Source organism: Fundulus heteroclitus, chromosome 20 (genome assembly GCF_011125445.2).
Source record: "Fundulus heteroclitus isolate FHET01 chromosome 20, MU-UCD_Fhet_4.1, whole genome shotgun sequence".
Classification (NCBI taxonomy): Eukaryota; Metazoa; Chordata; class Actinopteri; order Cyprinodontiformes; family Fundulidae; genus Fundulus; species Fundulus heteroclitus.
The window spans coordinates 36,889,231-36,906,872 of record NC_046380.1 but is presented as its reverse complement, the minus strand read 5'-3'; the positions used below and the strand labels follow the sequence as shown (position 1 = coordinate 36,906,872).

At 39.8% G+C, this 17,642-nt stretch overlaps 2 protein-coding genes across 3 annotated transcripts; one reads left to right on the top strand and one right to left on the bottom strand.

The window, feature by feature from the left end:
- The first annotated feature begins 814 nt into the window (after positions 1-814).
- cdh27 (cadherin 27) lies at positions 815-14,043 on the top strand. Its single transcript, XM_021316211.2, has 16 exons — positions 815-1,113; positions 1,424-1,546; positions 2,264-2,413; positions 4,717-4,861; positions 4,938-5,101; positions 5,476-5,607; positions 7,034-7,216; positions 7,373-7,686; positions 9,324-9,466; positions 9,557-9,781; positions 9,884-10,102; positions 10,177-10,301; positions 10,378-10,545; positions 10,621-10,704; positions 13,624-13,698; positions 13,784-14,043. The coding sequence occupies exons 1-16, from the start codon at positions 1,093-1,095 to the stop codon at positions 14,012-14,014; spliced, it is 2,502 nt and encodes an 833-aa protein (XP_021171886.2). The 5' UTR covers positions 815-1,092; the 3' UTR covers positions 14,015-14,043.
- Positions 14,044-14,150: 107 nt separating this feature from the next.
- Positions 14,151-17,309, bottom strand: lsm14b (LSM family member 14B). 2 transcript variants are annotated; one of them, XM_021316212.2, is made up of 8 exons: positions 17,078-17,309; positions 16,826-16,989; positions 16,221-16,347; positions 15,940-16,134; positions 15,649-15,717; positions 14,791-14,931; positions 14,591-14,717; positions 14,151-14,510 (listed from the first exon to the last, which is right to left on the bottom strand). In XM_021316212.2, the coding sequence occupies exons 1-8, from the start codon at positions 17,202-17,204 to the stop codon at positions 14,354-14,356; spliced, it is 1,107 nt and encodes a 368-aa protein (XP_021171887.2). In that variant the 5' UTR covers positions 17,205-17,309; the 3' UTR covers positions 14,151-14,353. The 2 variants fall into 2 exon arrangements, with proteins under 2 accessions (XP_021171887.2, XP_012717658.2); XM_012862204.3 differs by having other exon boundaries at positions 14,591-14,714.
- Positions 17,310-17,642: the final 333 nt, after the last annotated feature.

Below are 17,642 nucleotides of genomic sequence, written 5' to 3'. Positions count from 1 at the left end.
TGGATGAATGTCAGAATAATCAGCAGCAGACCGCAATCAACGAACGTGGCAAAACAGCCAGACTCACACACATATAGTAAGGATTAACGACACCTTTTTTTTCCTTCACGATAGAGCTTATCTCAGGCTATCATCTGAGCATACATCAACATCAAAGAGGGGAAAAAAATCAAGAGATAGTTTAGGTCTGACTGAGTAATGTGAGACCTGAAAAAACCTTTACGAGTTCTGTCAAAATAAAACTACAAACGTCATACATTTTTTGGGGATGGGGGGTGGGTTCATGTGATAGAGCAACACAATGTAACTCCTTACTGGGAAGTAGCTGGAAATAATGCACGATAATACAAATAATTTTTTTTTCTACAAACGACAATAAAAAAAAGTCTTGCATGCAATTGTATTTACACTATTTACTTTAGTACTGCTCATCCCTTCATGCAGAAAGGGAAAGATTACGGCACAAATGCAAAAACCACCAAGACCTGCTGTACTGAACAGGGGAAACACTGATCAGAGAAGCAGCCACCAGGCGACTGATAGCTTTGGAGGAGCCGCTAAGATCCACAGCTCAGGTGGGAGAACGTGCGATCAGGACAGCTGATAGTTGTGCACGCCACAGAAAAGAGAAAGCATTTGCTGGAAGGAAGCCACGAGAAGTCCTGTTTGAAGTACAAGACACACAGCAGGTGTCCTGGTCAGATGAGACCTGTGTGGAGCTACTTGGTCCACATGAAAAAAATGAAAAAACACACACACACACAACACACAATGACCTTAGAAATACACCCAGAGCCTCTGTCAAATAGTAAAATGTGGGAAAAGTTGAGCTAATCTTTGTGTGCGCATGTTTTGCAATCTCCCCGCAGTGTGTGTGAGAAACCAGATCCTCTGCTCAGAGATCGGAGCAGATTCCCTCACAGTGACGTGTTGAAAGCCGTGAAAAAAAAAAGCGCAAAAACTCAGCTGCAGAGGCACTTGTCACCTGTAATTGTTACATTCATTTATAGCATGTGGGAGTGGAAAGCTTGATGTTTGTCCAAGACGTCTGTCTGTACACACACTCTGCGCTGCAGGCACTGAACAAGAATCATGCTCCTCTTAACTCTGCTGGTAAGTAGCACCTGATTTCTTTTTTTTTTTTTTTACTAGGTTTTTGCTTTACCTTAGATTTTCTTGGATTTCTATCTTAAGTTTTAGCCTTGATATTTACCTTAATGTTTTTTTCCTGAAACTGAAAACCCGTATTGTATTTCAATTTCGTCAAGCTGATGTTCAGTTTCTGGTTACATTTAACTAAAGTTTTTTCTTCAAACTATTTTTCTCCATACTCTTCTGCACTTGGATGGAATCTATCAGCAAAATGATCAGTGTAGACGCCTTTCGCTGCCCGTCAGCTTTAGTTGGCTGTTTTATATTTCAGATTATTTTCGTGTCAAGTTCAACATGCTCGGAGGTGCGTGTCCGTCAGAAAAGAGCCTGGATCATCGATTCCTACTCGATAGACGAGGAACACCCGGGGCCGTTTCCTTATCTGCTGGGCAAGGTAAGAAAATCTGAAAAAACTGGTCTGGCTTTGTGCAAAGAAAAATGCAAATGCTCCACTCAGACTCAATTTGAGAACCCCTCAAATACACAGGACCCAAGAACACCACAAAAAGTTATTTTCACTGCAAAACATGAAACTATGGAAGTATAATTTAACTCCTCCTCACCAATTTCTTCTTCTATCTCGGTGTGATTTCGACAGGTATGAAGAATATTTTATATGTTTTTAAATGTTTGAACAACCTTGCTCCATACTTATATTTATATATCCATGTTTATGTGAGCTAATTCAGCCTTTCTGCCCACCCCGATCCCTTAGACCAGCGGCTGCTGAGAGTCCCTAAAACTAGACCGAAGCTCAGAGGTGACAGAGCATTTGCTGTTGCTGCTTCTAAGTTATGGAACAACTTACCAATGAGTATCAGACAGGCCTCCTCTTTTCCTGTTTTTTTTTTTAAATACCTTTTAAAAACGTACTTTTATATCCTGGCTTTTAATTCACTGTGATGTTGTTGCGAATGCCATTTTGAAATGCTCTCGTCTTGAACCTGGTTTTTAGATTTTGATGTGTTTTTAACTTGTTTTTTTTTTTAACCTTTTCTTGTTTTAATGTACAGCACTTTGGTCATCCGTGTGGTTTTTAAACTGTGCTTTAGAAAAAAATCGGATTGATTGATGCTCTTAAAAGCAGATTGTTAAAAGAGCTGTGTTGCAGGTAAACATCGACCGCGCTTATCGGGTTTACTTTGAACTGCACGGCCAAGGAGTGGACCTGGAGCCGAAGAATGTACTTCAAATTAATAAGGAGACGGGCGAAATTTTTGTCCTTCGGCCTGTGGATTACGAGAAGCATCAAATGCTAAAGGTTTGTCTTGACAAATGTTACACATAACATCTTGGACAGTCGATTACTTTTTAAAAGCTTAAGATGGTTTGTTTTAATTAGCTTTTTCTTGTCGACAAGAATTTTGAGCATTCTTAAAAAGCATCAGACTTTACACTTTAGAGCAGTGGTCCTCACTCATTTGTAATATGGTTTTAGTTTGATTTAAATAGGATCTCAAGACTCAACAAAACCTTCTTGGAAACCTCTGCTTCACCATGTACATTAAAATTCACTTCATGACCATAGCCTGCGCATATATGCCAACAATTTTATCATTATTTTAAATATACCTTCTATGCATTTTATTGTTTCTAAATATCTAAACTAAACTGGGATTTATTTGAAATAAAAGTAAAATCCTCCCAAAATAAATATTTTGGGAGGATTTTTGTTTTTCTTATTAAAAAAAACAAACTTCTAGGAGACACGTTACCACACTGTTTGAAAACCTGTTGAGCTACAGGGGTGTAAAATCTTTGATTACTGGATGCTCTCTTTAGAAAGTAAAGAAATGAAAACCAAACACAAAAAAGAAAGTTGTTTTCTAATTATTATTATTATTATTATTTAGATAAAATAATATGTGATCAGAAATTAAGAGCAGTTGGTGCAGTTGGTTCCAATCCCAGCTTTTAGGGTCTTTCTGCATGGATGCTGGTGAAGATTCTCAGTCATCCAGGTCATGGTCATTCCAAAAAAAAAAAGTAAAAATCAAAGCAACTGGACTTGTTTTTCGTAATTGAAGACGTTTCGCTTCCTCTCCAGAAATTGAGAAAGCTTCCTGGGGAGGAAGCGAAACGTCTTCAACTACGAAAAACAAGTCCAATTGCTTTGTTTGTTACTTTTATTTTTGGAATGACTTCTGCATGGAGTTTCCACATTGTTCCTGTGAACGTGTTGGTTCCTTTTGGATATTTTGGTCCCAAAAAACATGTATTTTGATTGTGAAAATCAAATGAAGACTTGCTCAACTGCATTCATAGAGAAATGGTTTAAATTTAATGTTTTCTATTTTTAAAGAGAAACTGTCTGTTGTTCAACATTTGTACTTTCTAATGAGAAAGTACAATTACTGCAACATGTATGGATCAAACAGGACTGGGCAGGCGCTGATGTGCAACTTTATCTCCTCGATGGCTTTGAGTCAGTGTCTCACTTTCCTGTTTATTGTTTCAAAAGCGATGAAGAGAGACAAAGACACATAATCAAATCTTTGTATTACTCTCTACCCCCATTTGTCATGGTTCTTATCTGGCTTTGGATCAACTCGTTTCTTCACCAGTTCGTACTCGTGTGTTGTCATTTCCTCCCCTGCTACTTTTATTTCACAGCTGGACCAAACATTTCAAACCTATTTACTTTAACTCCTTTAAATCCTATGATTTCAGTTTTATTCTAGTTAAGTAATTTCATGAGTTATGGAGATAAACAGTGGTAAAATTGATAAGATTTGATCCAAGTTAAATATTTTCATCTCAGGATTTCGTATTTCCCTTTGCTATAATTCCCCGTTTTACCAGCTGACTCTTATAAAATGTGACACATTCACACATCTGATTCTAATGGATTTCCTGCCGATAGATATTATTTGTTGAAGTTATAGAACTTAATACAGACTTACAGCAGACCATAAACAGAAATACACAATAACTTTAAACAGACTGCAGTAAAAGCGGGAAATGACCAGCATCCATTTTGCAAGTTGGCTCTTATTCAATTCAAGATGGTATAAAAATATTTAACAAGAACCAAAAATAAACAGATACGCCACAGTTTAAGTACATAGTGTGATATGGTAACAGGAAGGGATAAAATCGGCATGGATCCAAACAAAATCTGAATGAAGTAAAAGTGATGATGTGGTCTTGTGCCTGTCAGAGGTGGGTCATTTCTCTGTTATGAGGACGAGTTATAAACCAGCCTCGAGGTACAGAGGTGCTGCCACTGTATGGACCAGCTGATATTTTGATTTGGGAAAAAAACAACAAAAAAAAAACAATATGCAGCACAAGACTCAACCTGATATTGATAACTTATATGGGAAAAATCTTTTCAATTTAAAAAAAAAATAAATCTCTGTTTGGTGTAGAGAAAACCAAAAATAAATAACCTGTTTACCCCATACTGTTTTTTCAAACAGTATGGGGTAAACAGGTGAATATTTAGGGGCAAACCTGTATGGTTTACATGTGGTCTTAACATAGCAACATCTTCATTTAAATTGTTTGTTATAAATCAACGTGGTGCTCAAAAGGTAACTTGACCTATCTCTGGATCTCTAGCTAAGTTTCGAAGCCAAGAAGACGGAAAACTTTTTGATTGACACTCGACTAGGAGTTGAGATTTTAGTCAATGACATCAACGACAACCCCCCACTCTTTGAGAGACCTCTATATGAAGTCACGGTCGAAGAGGATAGAAAACAAGGTAAGACCGTTGAGCAGGCCTCCTCTTCTTGACTCTGTTCTAAATCGTTTTGTTTTCTCCCATTAACCCTTGACAGGCTCCCATCTCACCACTGTGCTAGCGTACGACGAGGACAAGAGAGACACCCTCAACTCAACTTTCCACTACCACATCAAATCGGTGTCCCCAAAGACTCCCAACATTGAATTCACCGTCAAAGAGACCGGAGCCCTGTCATTTAAAGGCTGTTTCGATCATGAGGCAAGACACTCCCTTGTTCTACACTGTTAAGAGATAGTTTCATTTAAAAGGAAAACTACGTAGCATTTCCTGCTCAGCTAGATCTGCACCTGACAAGAAAAGAATTACCTCGATGCAGTGTGTGTGTGTGCACTGCAGGCGTTTAGGGTGTGCTCACTCTGAGTGCCGTTTGACAACACCGAAAGTGCATTAAGAAAACTTATGCGGAACAAGAACAAAGATGAGCTGCAGGGCAATTTTTCCACAATTGTCACTTGCACCTTATCTATATCTCTGGGAGGGGCACGTTATTCCAGTGAAAAACACACGTCATTTTATTTTAGCCTCCGCACCCATTCCACCAAAGTAATACACTATCCTTGGGTACGTCTTAGGTGGCAAGCAAGTACACGTTGCTGGTAGAGGCCATAGACCAAGGCGAGGTCGTCAAGTTGTCCAGTTCAACCACAGTCGTCATCAATGTGGAGGACGGCAACAACCACCTGCCAGTCATCACGGGTCAAACGGTAGGCAGCCATTCTCGTCCAACTGATGAGCTCACAGTGAACCATTGCCTTTGTCCAACCTGTGTGAGATCGAGCCTGGCTTTCCTCGAGACGTGCATGAGTGCTCAACCAAGTTTCAGAAATCTTTTTGTGTTTTTGTATATAACAAAGAAGTCTGACTCATGCTGCTTCCAGTGAATCTGTTGGAGATAATACATTATTTAATTACTGTGTCATCGTACAGTGTAATTTTAACAATAACATGCTTGTGCAAATTCTCAGTTATGCGGGTCATTCGCAACGGCAACCAGACTTGCACTCAGTTCTCTCCGAAAACATTTTGACACCTAACTAAGGGTGTCATAATGTCTTCTACAACTTTGGATAGGCGTCAACTCTCCCACGTGCAAGCCACCAATTATGCGCCTCAAGTGAGACCCCAGAATTGACAAAGACTCCTGGATTTAAGGCTGTTTGCTGTATCAACAACAACTACTGATGCTCTCCACATGCCAGCTGGTGGTTTGGTAGTGACGCTGGCAAAATCAATGTTCCGTCCTGCCATCCCATGTCAACAAAACGTATCAAGTTTCCTAAACATTACCAGGACTTCTACTGAGGTCCTGTGCTTCGGTCGGATGAGGCTAATACGCATTCTTCTCCCTTGAATCTGCAGTACGTGGCTGCTTGGGCACACTCGCAGAGCTTTGACATTTCATTGTCAGTTGCTTTGTTTATCCTCATATGAAAACTAAAAACAAGGCAGTTTTAAACATTGAATCCTAAATATGAAGGGCACCAACGCATAGACCTCAAACACACGATAGGAATTGATGTGTCACAAAATGTGATTTGTTTCCTCACAGTGAGACCAGTGTAGCACATGTTTTTCAAAGTGCCCACATGCGGGGAAAGACAGGAAACAGTGGTATAGCGGATTCAGACCGAGCCTTTTGGGAACTAAATTCTTGGAAGGTTTGCGGCAAAAGAACAAATGAAGATTTGGAAAAACTCCCTAATGTCCAGTGTCAAGCATGGTGAGGGTTTCTCTGCCAATAAATGCGGCCAGCGCTGTAACTTACAGCTATGTGACATTTCCTTACTTTAAGGTCATTCTGGAACTTCACATTAGTGGAAAAAACCCACCTTTTTAGTTTTTAGTTGTCTTTTATCTACGCACACCAAACACACAAATTGGAGATGCATCAAAACTTTAACACTAGAGTCAGATAAATGAGAAGTCACCATGTGTCATGTGCTATAAACATGAGACCTCAAAAAATAAACAGATGTAGATTGTAAAAAATATGTAACTTCAAACAAAAGCTAGATATAAAAAAATACACAAACAGTTAAACGTAGCAATTGTTGCGGCACTGCAAATGCTGTGATTATTTATGCCTGTGAATACTTATTATCACCCTAACACGTTGGATTTAAACAACAGGGCTCTGGCAAAGTGAACGAAAACGAGTTTGGGGTCTCTCCTCTGCGCCTCCATGCAAAGGACAGTGACATGTTTCAGACCAAAGCCTGGAGAGTGCGATACACCATTCTAGGAGACAAGGAAGGACAGTTCAAGATAGAGACGGACACAGAGACCAATGATGGGATTCTGACTGTTGTAAAAGTAAGGAGTGATCGGTTCATGCTATGCATTACACCTACATCTACTCTGACACGCAGTCTCAACAAATCTGACATGTACCTCAAGCCACTGCGTAAAACTCTAGTATTTGGCTTAAATGTGTTTGTAGGATGCAATCAAACGACATTTTCTTTTCAGCCATTAGACTTTGAAGAGGGAGCAACGAGAGAGCTGAAGATCTCGTTTGAAAACGAAGCGCCATATCACTCCTGCAAAGTGAAGAGCCGTCCGTTCTATGGCCTCTGGGACGTTGACATCACTAATGAGGAAAGTGGTGGCATCATTAGCAAAGATACCACAACAGTTGTCATCGAGGTAGTGGACGTGAACGACCCGCCGGTGTTCACCGTGACTGTCAAAGAGGCCAAGCTGCAGGAGGACGCGGCCATCGGAACCTGGGTGGAGAAAGTGACAGCTGTGGACCGAGACTCCAGTTCTGCAAGCGAGTTCATGTAATGTGGCTTTTTGTTGTACATATGGGCAACAATGGTTCATTTCCCAGGGGTCATAGTCTTCCGGGCGCTTTTCGGCATGCTGTAAAAGAAAAAAATGAAACCGTCACCTGCTCCACAAACATGTCCAATCAGGTTTGCATGTCCAATCACTGTGGCATGGGTGCCCCCTTGTGTTCAGTACACAGCTTATGCGTAAGATTTGGTAACCTCAGAAGATAGAAAAAGAGGGGAATGAGTGTCATTAAGTGCCTGAATGATACCTTCTAATTAAGCTCTAAATCGAACAGCATTTTTGGTGTTTTTTTTTAAAGAAATACAGATCTGACAAAACGTTTTACAAAGCATAGCACTGACATCTAAAATAATATTACTGTAGTTTTTAATGTTTCACATAAGGTACATAATAAATGTACCTTATGTCCCTGCCTGGATACTCCCCAACACGGCTCTGATCAAACTCGTCCTGGTCATTGGTTTTTATTTCACATCTGGTGCCAAACCTGCTTCTTGTTTCTCAGTTAATGTGGAAAACTGAAAAATCCTAACCAGCTTTCCAGTCTACCGTTGCTCAGCACTTACTCAGAGATACCCTCGAAGGAAAATTCAGTGGCTCTTTTCTGGATGAATGTGAGGGACCAGACTCAACAAGGACAAAAAAAAAATGTTCAAAGTAGAAAAGAATGAAATTTAATTCTTTCAAAAATAGTAAACTAAACAAAGATGTAATGTAAAAATAAATCAAAGGATAAATAACAAATTTGGGCTTGATTTAACTGAGGTCAAGTGAACTCTAACTCAACACAAACAAAACTGACCTGCAAACAAAGAACAAAAAAGGCCGCTTAAATAGGGATGGAGTAACCCAAGTCTACCACACGAGGGAGGCACGAGAAAACAAAAGAACCAATAAATACAAAAATAACTAAAGCATTCTATGAAAAAAAATAAAGCAAAACTAACTTTTACTTAGCAGAAACAATAATAAGTGAGTATTTAAGTGACAAAATTAACCAATTAAAAACAACTTAAAAACAAGTCTCCCCCGTCAGTCTTTCAAAAAAAACAAATGGTATGCTCCAGGTATCCTCCTCCAGCTGCTGGTTTGTATCAGCAGCACCTCAAACAAAAAAACAAGTGTAAATAAACCATTTAGACAGACATTAACTAAAGTGTGCACCCATTAGAAAATACCTGTCTAAATGAAATAACTAACTTAAACATAAACTGTAATATAATATAAAGAAAGTAAAAAAAATACTAACATGATGTGGTGGTGGGAGGATAGTCCACCACAATGAATTGTATAAGTTTGTGACCAAAAACCCAGTGCAAAACTAAACCTGCACCCCCTTTTAAGAAGTTTTTAAATTATATCAGTTTTGAGATGCACTCACTTCAGTGCTCAAGAACGTGAGTTGCATTCGTGAACACGGATATGCAGAAAACTGGGCCCCACGGTGAGAGGTAGCTGTGGTGTTATGGGGTCTCTGGGGTGCAACAGTTGACGTTTGCTCAGAGCATCATTTATGCCACAACTGCAACTGTTGAATTATAGGAATTGTTCGAAACATTTTCATTTGTTGAAGCTCCGTTTAAGTCCTTTCTGTGTTAAGGTGATTTGCATTTGTCAACAGTTACAAAGTGGGACATGATCCTGCAGGCTGGATGAAGATCGACCCAAACACTGGGGACATTACTACCATAAAGAGGGTGGACAGAGAATCCATCCATGTTGTCAACAACACTTACACCCTGATACTGCATGCAGTGGATAAAGGTAAACGCAAGCTGTTATCACTATTATTATTATTAATAATATAAAGTTACACATCTCCTTTATGAAAGCCCCATTGTCAACCTTGAACAGGTCAGCCATCGATGACAGGCACGGCTACACTGCAGATCTACCTTATAGACGTGAATGACAATTTGCCACAACTGACTGTGAATGATGTGGACGTCTGCTTGTCTGACGGCCCCATCCCCACCAACATCTCAGCCACTGACCAAGATGGGATGCCCTTTGGCGGGCCTTTCATCTTTGAGCTGCTTGGGGACGTCAAAGGAAAATGGAAACTGGATCCATCTTTTGGTAAAAACTGTGATCAAAACGTAAAGCGATGTCCCAGTAGCACAACCCCAAACACCAAAAGAAGTTTCTTTTTTTTTTTCTTTTTTTTTTTTTTTTTTGTAGGTTTTAATGCTGGCCTGGTGAGGGAATCCGGTGCGTATGCTGGTTATTACACTCTTAAAGTGAAGGTTTCAGACCTGCAGGGGGAGTATAGCGTCTGTCGCCTGAACGTGACCGTGTGCTCTTGCTCTGTGGCACACAACTGCCGCAGTCGGAACGGCAAAACGCATGACGTCGGCGGCGTCGTGGGCATCGCACTGGCCTCGTTGGTTCTAACGTTCTGTAAGGAATGAAAGCACTTATCTTTAGACAAACCTGAAATGTCGCAGCTCTTTTAACACTATTTATGTTTGCAGTGGTGCTGCTGGCAGCAATTAAGTGCACCTGCAAAGAGGATTTTTCCCCATTACAGACAGATTATTCTGGGTGTACAGGACACCTGAAAGATTTTCACACTGAAATACCAGGGACGGACTGCAAGGTTAGATATAGAAACACTCAAAATGATGACCTATTTTAGTGCCAATACCACTGACTGTTACCCATATCTTGTAAAGGTGCTGCTACACGCTCACATGAAAGATGGTGATAAGGACAAAAATTCACCTAGTCAAGTTCCAAAGGGTCTCCCTACTGAAGATGCTACCCCCGCGACCCGACCCCGGATAATCGGAAGAAGACGGACGGACAGACGGACGGAAGTTACAAAGGACTGGGAATGGACGGTGCGTACAGAGAAACAGAATTGATTTTACAGGTAAATCTAGAAATCGGCTGATGTTTGTCTCTCACTTCAACAGGGTACGGATAAACGCATCGACAAATATCACTGGGAGGGTCACATGGAGAGAGACAGGTCCTCGGTCTATAGAAGCTGGAGCAAGGTAATAGGAACCCTGTGATTTTTACTTGAAACAAATTAGAAAAATTCGGTGGTCTTCTCCCTTGAATCTGCAGATCGGAACTTCTCAGGGCCAGTGGATACAATTTTTTTTTTTTTGATAAAGTCCTACTACTGGTTTAAAGGATGCTGTATTTCTGGACTTTTCAAAAAAAAAAAAAAAAAAAAAAAAAAAACTCTTTTTGCAGGTTGAAATAAATATCTCACTTGACATCTTTCTGAGCGACAGTTGCTAAAGCTAAACAGTCAGGACAATAAAGCACATTATCATTTTATGGCAAATCCACTCTGAAAAACTATTGATAATTTTAATGCGGTTTTGTGAACCCTTAGCGTTAAACCTTGAACATCAGCATTTTAATAAGGTGTTTATTTTCAGCTCTACTGCACTAGGATTGATCTTAACAGGATTCAGCTTCTCTTTTTCTAGGGGGGGGGTCCTCCTGACCAAGATAACAGGATAAAATTATTCCTGCTCCTGACAGATTTAGATTCAAAATCTTCTTCAACAAACCGAGAAGCAAACTTCTTGGTTGCGTGAAAAGGCACGAGACGGATATTTCCCAGAATTTCAAAACTATTAAAAAAAGAATCCCAATTTTGAAATGTATTAGTAGTTTAACACTTTATAAATGGCGTGTCAAACATTCAGTCAAAAATCTTCATTGCCAATCAAACCCTTATAATTACTAACAGCTTTTTCCATGTTTTCCTTGATGTTTTGATAATTAGTCTTTGGCGACGAGCTCTGTCTCTGTGATGTTGTAGTGTCTCTCTAATCTTTAGTCAGAGTCAAAGTATCTTTATTTGTCACCCTTGGGAAAAATTAGCTTTGGACAGAAAGGTTTTACTGCACCGACACACACGACTTATTCAGACTTCACACCGATAAATGTAGAAAACCATTCTTCACCAAAAGAAGCAACAATTCATAAACAAACACTTCACTAAAAACAGTTGGTTAAATAACTTAATTAAAAACAATAAAAATAGTGCCAAGTTTAGTACACTCATTTAAAGAGAAAGCCTCTTCTGCCTTCTGCTCAAGAGTTGTGTGAAACCTTGCGAAAGAGGCAGGCCACCCACAAGGTCCGCATGAACCAGGACCAGGACTGAGAAACGGTTCAAGAGGGGCTTTTGTGTGTCTGAACGTTCTTGCATTGGCAAGGGATGCATGTGGCACCCCAGTCCCAAACAGTTTTGCATAGGTCAGGCCAAACAAACAGAACTGACCAGTTTTACTGAGGCCCGCTCACCTGAATGTAAGAGGGATTGTCTTGAGCCCCAAAAACACGCTGCTGCCACAACACAGGAAACACACGGCAACCAGTAGAAAGGTCAGAGCAGGAGGGGACCACCTTCCTGCACCTCCAACTTGAGACCTGTGGGCACAGCTTGGAGTGTTAGGTTAGCATCGTTACACTGGTCTGCAGCCATAGACTCAATGGCAACCTAAACTGGAGAGACCGGCACGTGTGACAGGCAGTCAGCCAAGTTGGACTTGTTGCCTGGCCGCAGGCTGAATGTCTGATGTGAACTCAGACACGGCGTCAATGTGATCTTACTGTTGTGCGGACCATGGGTCAGACACCCATCTTTGGACATGACAAATGTAAATTGGCGAGCAACAAAAAAACAAACGTTGAGTCACTAAATAGGGAGCTAACAACTCCCTGTCAAAAACGCTGTATTTACATTCATTTTTATACACTCAATGGTTGCTCTGTTGAACAAAAAAATATCTTTACAAACTAAACACTCCTGAATTGGTGGAGGAACTGCAGTTCACCTCCACAAATTCCCTTTCAGATTCAGACACTGGCTCAGCTACTCGCAAAGGTTATTTCTCCCAGCCTGAAACATAGTGAAATACACTTTAAATGCAAATATGCCCAGCGTATGAATAGTTTTATGCTTATGTTATAGTTCTACATTACCATAATCTAACAATTCAACAAAACTGATTTACATCAATTAACCGCTTACAGTAACAGGACGTGTACATTCAGTACCCAGATCCATCAAGAGCAAGTACTAAAGTATTTAAAGGCAATTTTGCAAAATATATAAAAAAAATGGATTTAAGGAATGACATTTGTCCCTCTCACCAAATATGGTAGCAACTGGAGAGTACAAGAATCAAAAGGGAACATGAATGAGGATGACAACCAGAAAAATTGTACTCATCTACCATTGTTCAAATAAGGCCAACCAACACTTTCAAATGTTCTGCAGTTAACTTCAAACACAAATTAGTACAGAGTTAAGTATTGATGTTGCTTTTGTCTTCTCTTCAAAAGAGAAACTTTTGTTTAAAAACTAAGTTTTACAATACCCTAAGGTGACGTGTAAAAGATTTCCAAACAATATCCAAGATATTCATAAACTTGAGTTGTAGTATGACAGTGTTCTGTACTTAAAAGATTCTAATTTTATCAGAACAGATATTTAAACTATACAATCTGCACAGAAACTGATACATTGAAAGTAGAGGTAGGAGGTATTACACCAGTGAAACAAAGGTAACTGCCTCTGACATCCACAATGTTGACTCCCTCCCCCTATTTTTAAAGCCACCTAATTGTATTCGTTTTAGCCAATTGATTCGTTGTTATTGCCATTTACTCGGTTTTAATTTTGTACAGTGTCTTTGAATGTTATGAAAGGTGCTTTTCAAATAAAATGCATTATGTTTTCAGGGCTTGCGTGCAGGTTTAAAGACTGAACAAGCCATTAGTTTCAGTTTACAGGGCAAACTATTCAGGATCAACACAAAATTGGGAAAAGTTTGTCTGCTTGCAAGAAGCGTTTTTATGTCCTTAAAACCTCCCATTCACAAATCTAGGTCCATTCCATTTTTTTTGCCACCATTTAAAGTAACTTTCCACTCTTCTATTTACAGTGTGAAAAAAGCTACAAATATCATGAAATCAGATTCCATTCAGAAGAGGGAGCGCTGGTTGCCACGCGGAACTTGGTTAGTATTGCACTCTCCTAAACTTAAACCATGAGTGGAACACCCTTTAACCTTTCCTTCTCTGCAAAAACTCCTTCCCCCCCAGCTAACTGTGGACAACCTACCCGATTATGAGCCTCATGTCTACGCAGAGGAGGGGGACCAAGACGCGGTATCAGATCTGGATTACAAATGTGATGAAAAAGAACCTTCACTTGCTAGTGTGCTCGAGGATTTAGGCCCAGCTTTTGAGGACCTGGCTTCCGTCTGTATTTCACCACAATTACAAATCAAAAGCACAAAGACTAAAACCATATTTGTGCAACATGACATTTAATGGCAAATGTTGCACATTTCTCCCTTTTTTTTTTATCTTACAAGGAGCAGGAAAAAAAAAAACAAAAAAAAAAAGCATCCAGGGCTTAGAAAAAAAAAAATTTCAAGACCATTTAAGTGTTACACAAGTATGCAAGTCTACACTTAAATGAACAGAAAGCCTCTCCTGAGCATTCATCGTTACAGGATCACAGCTGCTGGATTAAAAATAAATCCCTCTCCCATTGTCATGCAAATGATTCAAAACACATTAAATTAATGAAAAAGGAGGTAAAGTTAGGGAGATACATTTAAAGTAGAAAACAGCAATATTTACAATAGCATTAACAAAAGAAAGTCTTCACACCCTCCCACTGCCAGTCTTTGGGAGGGTTGGCTGCTCTGTGGTGCTCTCCGCTCTGCGCCCACGTCCCCTGAATCCTCTGCTTCTCAGAAAGCGGCCGGGCACTCCGAATGTTTCCATGTTTAGCTTTTTCTCCTCCGCCCAGGTAGTTCTCCTAGGAAGGTCACATTGAGCAGTGAATAATAAGAAAAACATTTGTAGAGCACTACAACTATAGAATGACAGCTAAATTACCTGGATTTGGGGTCTGATGAGATGTTGTCGAAGAAGCATTTAGCTTTGTTGTAGTACTTTGCTAGAGTTTCCTCCTCTTTCCCATTCTTTGTGTCCTGGGCCTCCTCAGAGTCCAGCTTCTCGTCTACTTAAAAACAACAAAAAAAAAAACAAATTATGTAACCGTTACCAGTCACATTAGTCTGACGGAGTTGACTTACCTGTAGTCTCCTTGGTCAGATGATCTCGAAACTCAGCATTTGCCATTTCAAAGTCAAAATCTGCCTCAAACACCAGAGCTCCAACTTGGGAGTTTTTTGCCAACAATTGGCCTCGAGTTCTGGTCCTGGACCTGCGGCTGCCTGTAAATGTGCATCAGAACCAATTAAAAAGTTGACACCAGTGGACAATTTATGGCTGCCAGAGTAGCCATAAATTTCAGCCTGCCCCCCCCCCCTCTCCACCAGTTCATTTCATAAAAGGAAACGAGCAACATTTACATTTAGTCGTCTACCTGCCACTGATTTTAACAAGGGCTTACTAAAGCAGTAGCCCTGATGTTTAGAGGGCCACAAGTCATGGGGTTTCTAGTTTTTAAATGGATTGTTCAACTGCTTCAATTTATTTTCAGTCCAGGTCCATATCACCGCAAGGCATTTTAATTTGCTGGATTTTTTTTATGCGGATAACTGTTAGCTAATTCTTCAACGTCAAGCACGTCAGACCTAACAGCAAGCTTTACCCAAATGCTCTTAGTATATTTCAATATGCATGTATATTCCCACAAACAAGCCTAATATCACTACTGTAACATTTTGGGGCATATTTTTAAATGGAAAGTATTTGTGTATGATTTTTTTTTTTTTTTCTTACACCATTTAAAAAAAAGGGTTTGAGAACATCTATATGGAAAAGCCCTGAAAACATGCACTTCTATAATGTGTATTAAAAAAAAAAAAAAAAAGGGGGCTCCAACCCAGGGAGCCACATCCTATGTCAAACCTTAGCCTTTGCAGAATATGTTAACACTGTTACACCTTCAGTGATTTTTTTCCCCCCTCTTTTAAAGTATTTGATACCTTGTTTTTGTCTTGTTTTCTGGCTGTCAGGACCTTGTGCTTTAGTTACAGCCGATTGTGATGGTTGATCTGGAAAAAAAAAAGGGGGTTGGGGGGACAACAATAAAGCAATAACGGTGTCCAACTCCAAATCAAACAATTTTGACTCGTTTTAAAATCAGTATTTGGGTGGTTTATAAGTGATCTGAACCTAAACCATTTAGTTTCTCTCCCCCCCCCCGTGTCGGATGTTTAGATGACATGTGCCATACAAATAAAAGTTTACTTTGATGTAATAAAGATGTCACTGACTCTGTTTGCCGGTGGGCAAATTCTCTTTCTGAACCCGAGAAACATCTTGTGAGGAGCCTGTTGGACGAACAGGCAGCCTGTCCTGCGGCTGGGATGAAGTCTTTCCCTTCCTCTGTGCGGCTGCGGCCAAAGGCATGGTTTGGACAGCCTGCTCCACCATAGGTGCCCTTCTGGCTGCACCATGAAGCCCTGGCACTAAGGGATAAAAAGTTATGCGAATCAACTATAGGAACATATTAACCAATGGTGGTGTTGCAGCTTAAATGGAGGATGTTCAGTACTTAGGCCAAGTGCTGCATTGTACTGCTGACTCAGCAGATTACTTGCAGCCAGCTGGTTAAAGGTGGGCATCATTTCTCTGTATGGACTCCAGCATGGGTGATATCCAGAGGAAGGGTCCATGGATGACTGAAATAATGGTTTCTACAATTTAGTATAATTTTTATGGATATGATGATTTAAATAAAACTGAAAATGCAGATGTTAAGCTTTAAAAATTTAATAAAATATAGTTAACTCAAATATTAAATGCTAAAAATACCTAGTAGCACTTTCCTGTTTAACAATTTCATAGCCATCTGCTGCAAGATAAAGCTATTTTCTAAAGATATCTCAAAGCAAGCAGGAAGAGATAAAAAAAAAAAAAAACTGTTAAACAAGGGGAAGTTATTAAACCCACATGTCTGGGTCCATTTGATGAGTAATATAAAGTTTAAAATTACTTCACAATAAATGGTGGCACAGAAAATATAAAATTGGTGTTAAACAGAAATTTTGAAATAGCCGTCAAAAAAAAAAAAAAAATGTGCCGTGTATAAACTGAAATTAGAATGTGGCACTACTGGTCTTCCATACACTTGAGCATTTAGCTAACAGCTTACCATACCTGAACAATGGCAGGGTCTCGAGGAAGCCCATGGTGTGGCTTTGGGGGTTCAGATACAGTGATATCTTTAATGTCACTTCCTCTGAATATTATATATTCATATATCTCATCTTTTGGCGGCACTGGTCGCTCCGTGCTCCGGTCTTCTGTACCATAGGATTTAACTGATTAAAAAAAAAAAAAAAAAAAGCTACTTTAATTACCAAATAACTTACAACTTGACAAATAGGAGTGAAAAAGAAATAACTTTACCTTTGGCCAAAGCAACTGTGGACCTCTCCGTGTCCACAGAAGACAATATTCCTTCATATCGAATCTGAGCCTTGGAAATCAAACTTATTTTACTGCCAATATAAGGGGTTCCACCTCTGGCGCTCATGTTTGTGGTAACAGATCCTTCTGCTAAATAAAATAAGAGACGAATCAAGAAACGGCAAATTAAATTAGGAGCAACACTCAGACATGAACTAATTTAAGCGCAATTACCATGCACCTGTGGGCTTTATAGGGTTGGATCTGCGCACCTTTTTGCTGATGAACGAGCCATCTGTGCGCAAACCATGGTGAGTTTGTTTAAATCGTCAGCGTACACCGAAATGGACGAAAACAACAGTTTTCTTAGCATTGCTGGCGGTTTGCCTGTTATTAAATCGGTGGCGAACATAATGCTGTGGTACAACAGCGATTTCTGAACACGTTCCTTCATGTTTGAACTGAGTTGAGCTGTTTTCTACATGTACTGCTATACCCAACTTGCATTTTTTTATTTATTTATTGAACAAAACAAGATATTATACCAACTTGCAATAAGAACATG

What these genes read in the sequence shown, in the direction of transcription:
- cdh27 (XM_021316211.2), top strand. Translation starts at nt 1,093, where the DNA reads ATGCTCCTCTTAACTCTGCTG. An exon ending in TGCTCCTCTTAACTCTGCTG is followed by an intron (nt 1,114 to 1,423) that starts GTAAGTAGCACC and finishes TTTATATTTCAG; the next exon opens with ATTATTTTCGTGTCAAGTTC. An exon ending in ACTGCATGCAGTGGATAAAG is followed by an intron (nt 9,467 to 9,556) that starts GTAAACGCAAGC and finishes AACCTTGAACAG; the next exon opens with GTCAGCCATCGATGACAGGC.
- lsm14b (XM_021316212.2), bottom strand. Translation starts at nt 17,204, where the DNA reads ATGAGCGCCAGAGGTGGAACCCCTTATATTGGCAGTAAAATAAGTTTG. An exon ending in GAGACCCTGCCATTGTTCAG is followed by an intron (nt 16,348 to 16,825) that starts GTATGGTAAGCT and finishes CCATTATTTCAG; the next exon opens with TCATCCATGGACCCTTCCTC. An exon ending in TCTGACCAAGGAGACTACAG is followed by an intron (nt 14,718 to 14,790) that starts GTAAGTCAACTC and finishes GTTGTTTTTAAG; the next exon opens with TAGACGAGAAGCTGGACTCT.